Source organism: Gossypium arboreum, chromosome 3 (assembly GCF_025698485.1).
Source record: "Gossypium arboreum isolate Shixiya-1 chromosome 3, ASM2569848v2, whole genome shotgun sequence".
In the NCBI taxonomy this organism is placed as follows: domain Eukaryota; kingdom Viridiplantae; phylum Streptophyta; class Magnoliopsida; order Malvales; family Malvaceae; genus Gossypium; species Gossypium arboreum.
Window position 1 is genome coordinate 125,953,705 of NC_069072.1, and position 5,576 is coordinate 125,959,280.

General features: G+C 32.1%; 1 protein-coding gene and 1 long non-coding RNA gene across 2 annotated transcripts; one reads left to right on the forward strand and one right to left on the reverse strand.

Moving 5' to 3' along the window:
• The first annotated feature begins 1,192 nt into the window (after nucleotides 1–1,192).
• LOC108475676 (uncharacterized) lies at nucleotides 1,193–2,182 on the forward strand. Its single transcript, XR_001870006.2, has 3 exons — nucleotides 1,193–1,570; nucleotides 1,667–1,720; nucleotides 1,890–2,182. It is a non-coding gene; the product is annotated as an uncharacterized LOC108475676 (long non-coding RNA).
• Nucleotides 2,183–2,753: 571 nt separating this feature from the next.
• Nucleotides 2,754–5,243, reverse strand: LOC108474485 (bidirectional sugar transporter SWEET1). The gene is made up of 6 exons (XM_017776424.2): nucleotides 4,603–5,243; nucleotides 4,464–4,500; nucleotides 3,856–3,951; nucleotides 3,401–3,680; nucleotides 3,208–3,327; nucleotides 2,754–3,118 (listed from the first exon to the last, which is right to left on the reverse strand). Exons 1-6 carry the CDS (start codon nucleotides 4,634–4,636, stop codon nucleotides 2,927–2,929), a joined length of 759 nt encoding a protein of 252 aa, XP_017631913.1. The 5' UTR covers nucleotides 4,637–5,243; the 3' UTR covers nucleotides 2,754–2,926.
• Nucleotides 5,244–5,576: the final 333 nt, after the last annotated feature.

The following is a 5,576-nucleotide window of genomic DNA, read 5'->3' on the forward strand; positions in this document are numbered from 1 at the left end:
CTTGAGAGGGTATGTATTTGAGAGAGACATATGATATACAAATGAATTTAGTTTTAAAATAGAAGCACATATTGTTATTGAATTGGTTATGTTCTATAATTGTTGTCTATTTAGAGCAAGGCAAAGGGGGAAGCAAGCACTTCAGCCACGAAATCTGATGAAGCAGCAGCTGGAACTCAACCCAAAGTGCCGTTCCCATGGCCAGCTTAGTTCTTCTATTATAATTTTGCTTTATGATATCACTTCACCAGTGAAGCTAGCTTTGCCTTAAATATTTCAACTTTCACTACCATGTTGTTTGTGCCTTTGTATTTGTTATGATATATGCATATGGGCGTAATGGAAGAGCTAAGCATATGGACATTATGATGAATTAATATTTTGAAAGAAAATGTTTGTGATGAATGTTTATTAGTGAATTTTTCTTTTCCATTTTAAATATTATTATAAAGTTTTTTAACACCATCGATTGATACATACAATAATTTTACGATTTAAAATCTTTTACACGTTGATATGATAACAAAATTAACGAACATTTTGTCGAGTATATTAACGAATTCTTTTTTATCGTACTTATTTTATCGAATATATTAAATATAAAATTTTGTCGCATATAAAAAAAAATTTAATTTGTTGCATATACTATATATGTCGAAATAAAACCTAAAATATTCTTACAATATGTTGGGATAATTAGATTTTTGTTCCTTATTAATCTTAATTATACGTAATTACCCTCACTGAGATTCACACACAGTTCTTTAATTATGCTCATTTAGAATGTATAATTTTGTATGCTTAAGTATAGGGTTCAGATATCCCAATTGCCATTTATTTTGGTATGTAAATACTTATAATTGTGGCAAAACTTGAACTTAATGCTTCTTTCAATTTCACATACATATTTGTGTGACTATAAAGGTAAAATTTATTTAACAATAATTCAAATTTGGCAGTGCTCTAGCCATGTATGTATTTCATGAGCTAAAGTTGTCGCCATTCAAAGATTTTTTGGCCTTATTTGAAAAGAAAAAGGTAGCTAGAGAAACCGACCACCTAAATAAAGGTTCTAATACGTTTTAAAAGAGAAAATAAACAACTGGACCAATGCTTGGATTGAAATTTAAAATTATTTCTTCAATTGATTCATGTATAACTTGTGTTTTTATTCTCGAACTCCTTATAGTAAAAAAGAAAAAAAGAAAGGTGCCAAATGTTGAAACCAGTCGCTGATGGTTGCCACGACGTCGATTGCATGGTGACTTTGGCTGGATGCTTTCTCTGTCTCTTTGTTTCTTTTGTCTCCTCTGAGACTGTTGTTTTAAAAGAGCAAAAAAATTACTAAACAAAACACAATTAATTCCTTAGCGAAAACAAGTTTTCTGTTGTTATTGTCTTTTTGTTTTTTGGTTCATAGAGCTTGAAGTAGAGAGCTAGCTGGTGGGGTGATCCATTGTGTGAAAGGAGAAGAATGGAAAGGCAACCCTCTCCGAGTCTTGAAAGGGCATCATCGTTTGAGATGGATGAACCTCTCACTTTAACCAAGAAGCAATACCAAGCTGCATTGGTGTTCTATCCATTTATCTATCTATCTGTTTATATATATGTACAGCTAGCATTTACTCAATCTTTTCTAAGCCTAAAATTTACATTTCCTTTTCAGGCTGCGGTGATCAAAGCCTCCGCCAAAGGAAGAGGAAAAGCTCCCGCGCCACCAGTAAGTAATCCCGGAAACTACAATATATAGCTTTTCTTAGGTACCACCAACACCTTGAGCTACACTTGAAAAGTTTCAAACCCGAAACATAACAAATGTAGTTGGAAAGATTCAATTTATACATAGATTTTGTTTGGAATTGATGATAATGAATGAGTTGAGTTTTCAGGTTGGTGAAAAGCTGGCGAAGAAAATTGCAGGGAAAGTAGGTGGCAAAGGATGCGTTAAATTCAACCTCTAATTTTCTATCTTAATTGTGTCATCCGATATCCCTATGTATTGCTTTTTATTTTCATGTTGGTTTTGTTGTATGGTACGTGTGGCAGCATGGGAAATATTACTAATAATTACTATAATTAATGTTATAGTAATTAATTAGTATTCTATGACCTTATTAATGTTGTGCTCTTGGCTTTTCGGTTAAATAAACAAATAATCAACAACCTTTTCATCTTCTGGATATTTATATTTGTTGATTTTAACAAATTTTAATTTATAATTTTTATCAACCTAAATCTTTTAGGACATATCAAGACTCCATTTTTTTTTTTTGGTAATAGAAATAAAAATTTATTTTCACTAATTTAGTATCTAATTTTTTATTTTTTATTTTGTAATAAAAACATGAGTGAAATAATATATGGATTCAAACATATATATTACATTCGGACCATATGCCTTCAATTTTATAATAAACTCAAAATGGAAGTTTTTCCCCAAAAAGCAGGCAGCAGTTGCGCCAAATTTAATAAAATAAAAATTTTGAATTTTGGTGAACTCTGGAGACAAAAAATTATGGTATACCATATTATATAAAAATGTAAAGCTTAATTTGTTTATATCAAATATGATTTCAACACATATGCATTTTCCTAAATGTCCAAAGGGATGTTGAAATTAGACCAAGATTCTTCCCTGTGGCTGGACCATGACAATTATTACATGGACCTGAATCGTCCAACCATTTATCAGAGAATCCGAAGGTCGTTTTCAACAAAGAAATTAAAACACTTTTTTAGCCCAAAATTAAAACTTTTACATCAACAAGACTTCACGACCCCATTCTCATATATTTCTTGGCATATTCAAATTGATTTTGCATTTCATTACAAGGAATTGTCAATTTTTGACATCCTTAACTTGTGTTTTTTTGCAATTCATTACAAGAAATTAAGATGCAGGAAACTGAAATTTGAAACAAAAGATTTAAACTTGTTCATCTTGAGGGACTTTGCCATTGGGGTGCTGCTTGTCTTGGTGGGGTTTCTTCTCACCTATCTCAATGCTTGTTCCATTACCACTTGGCTTCTTAATTTCCTGAGACCCCTTGTTGTTGCGGTAGATGAAGTAAAGGATGAGTTGCATGGTCCCTAGCCCACACCCAAACCCATTGGGGACCTAGGAAAAAAACAACACCACAATGGCAGGCCTCTCAATTTTGATGCACAAACAATATATGAGATTTAAGAACTTGGCATATATCTTACAGCAACAAAAGCATCACGACCAAGGAGACCATAGATAAACCATGAAGTACCACAGAGGAACACAAATAGTGACAAGAAAAATGGCATGAACTCAACACTCTTGCTCTTGATCACCAGCCTCTGTAATGATAGGGATGGAATTAGCACAAATAAAGAAAAAGGGTTTCCTCTTTTTTGTAAGGTTGAGGCTTACCATGATTGAAAGTGGAGAAGCATACATAATGATGGAGAAAATGGTGGCAGCAAGGCCACAAAAGAGCTTTCTGCCATTTCCATGGAGGGCAAAGAGGGAGATGAGTGCCACAGCCGTGAAAACAGTGAGAACAAAAGTGAAAAGCCCAAATATTTTAGCCTTCTCTTTCTTTGGGGCATAGATGATGAAGATCAATACATAAATGGACTCAATTGCTGCACCAGTCCCATTGATTGTTGATACCAAGATGTTGTTTTTAGATACAAAGGGAAGGCCATACCTATAGGAAAATTTGTCACAAACCACAAATAAAGATTTGCCATAAATGAATGATAAGGCTGCGTTTTAACTTTTTCTAGATAATTATAACAAACTTAAAGAAGATTTGTTCTTCACACTTTTGGAGTTCCAAAAAAGAATTTGACATCATCTAAAAGAATTATATAAAAACTCACCAGGCAGAGAGGAGACAGTTGAGCAAGGTCATGACATAGGGAATTCCAGAGAATTGCTCCGTGGACTTACTTCTAATGATCCTCTTAAATGTAATCCTTCAAAATTTAAACATGATTTAACAAAATAATTAGTTTTAAATCAATCTTTGAATGGTAATTGAAATTTTCTCTCTTTTTTTTAATTTTTTTTTAAATACCCAAAATGTGTAGAGAAGAGAAAAATTTTAAGTAAACAAGTATTATCTATAACCATTTTGAAGACTAGAAAATGGAGGAAAATTATATTTTTAAAAAGAAAAAAAACCAACATGAATTTCTACATTAAGAAAAACAAATGGTTTCACCTTTCTTTGTTTGGGGGATAATATATTTGTTGATTCAACTTGGTTTCCAAAAACCAGAAACTGGCAAAAAATTAGCCTTTGTTTGGATGTGTTTCCAATAACCAAAAAACTGGCTAAGAAAAGAAAATACTTGTTGTTCTTCCACTGATGAAGAATAACCGTTTTAAAGTTCTCACATTTAAAACCAAAACTCATAAAAGAAAAGATTAGTCTGTGTTTTTGTTTCCCGAGAAAATAATTTAACAGTTGCTTTGTTATACATACGTCGGCGACAAGAAGAGGAACAAAGCAGTGGCATTTCCTGTACCCAAAAAAAAAAAAAAACACCACAGAGAAAACCATAAATTTTAAATAAATAAAAAAACAGTAAACAAAGTTGATGAAAAGAAACAGAAGAACCCACCAAAAACACCAAACACGAAATGCAAAACCTCCATTGTTGAAACCTTAACCAAAACCCAAATATTCAGAGTGAAGATGTAAGTATAAGAAGAAAGGGGATGGAGAAGGAAGGCAAGGCGGTTTATATAGAAAATAAGGGGAAGAAGGGAGAAGAGAGAAAACGGTTGAAAACTAACTGGAGAACAGTAAAAATGAAAATATATGTTGTGGTGTTTGATCTTATCCAAAGGACCCCCCCCCCCCCCCAGTAAGGAGAAGCGTCCATTTCTGCTTGCTTCTTATACTCGAGAAACCATGGTAAAATTGATATCACTCTGGAACCTGGATACAGGCGGTTTTGTTGACAGTGATATTGGACGGATTCGAAGACGTAAACTTTCAATTTATTCACATTACCCCCTTTAACTTGTTTTGGTATTACAGATAATATGAAAATTTAACAAGTCCATGTGATTTGAATAGTGACATCAGAATAGTGATTTAATCAAATGTTATGCAATATTTATACTTGAATGAAATGGGGATTTGGAAGAAGGAAGAATAAATTATGCAAAGGGAGAAAAAAGGACAAATAAATGAAGAGGAAAGTTAGGAGAGGATGACTAGAAATGAAGTTACGTGAAGAACAACCCATAGCTCAAACAAATACAGTCTCCAAGGTTTGTTGTTTTAAGGAATCAATCAATTTCCCTTATTTCTTTCATTTGGATAATGTTACGCTCATAAAAGTAGGTGAGACTGAAGTTTTATTATTTATTTCTATTTCTTAGTTTTTAAATATAAATTTATAATTATTAAGCCTAATTTTGATATACAAATATACTTTATTTCTAATTTAAAAATCAAATTTTACGATAAAAATATTGCGCAAAAAAGAAATATTCATTGTGGTGTTATTTTATCAAGAATAAGAAAGCAGGTTATCCAAAATTAAACTCAAACCATGTTAAATAAATAATTTATGAGTAATTGAAT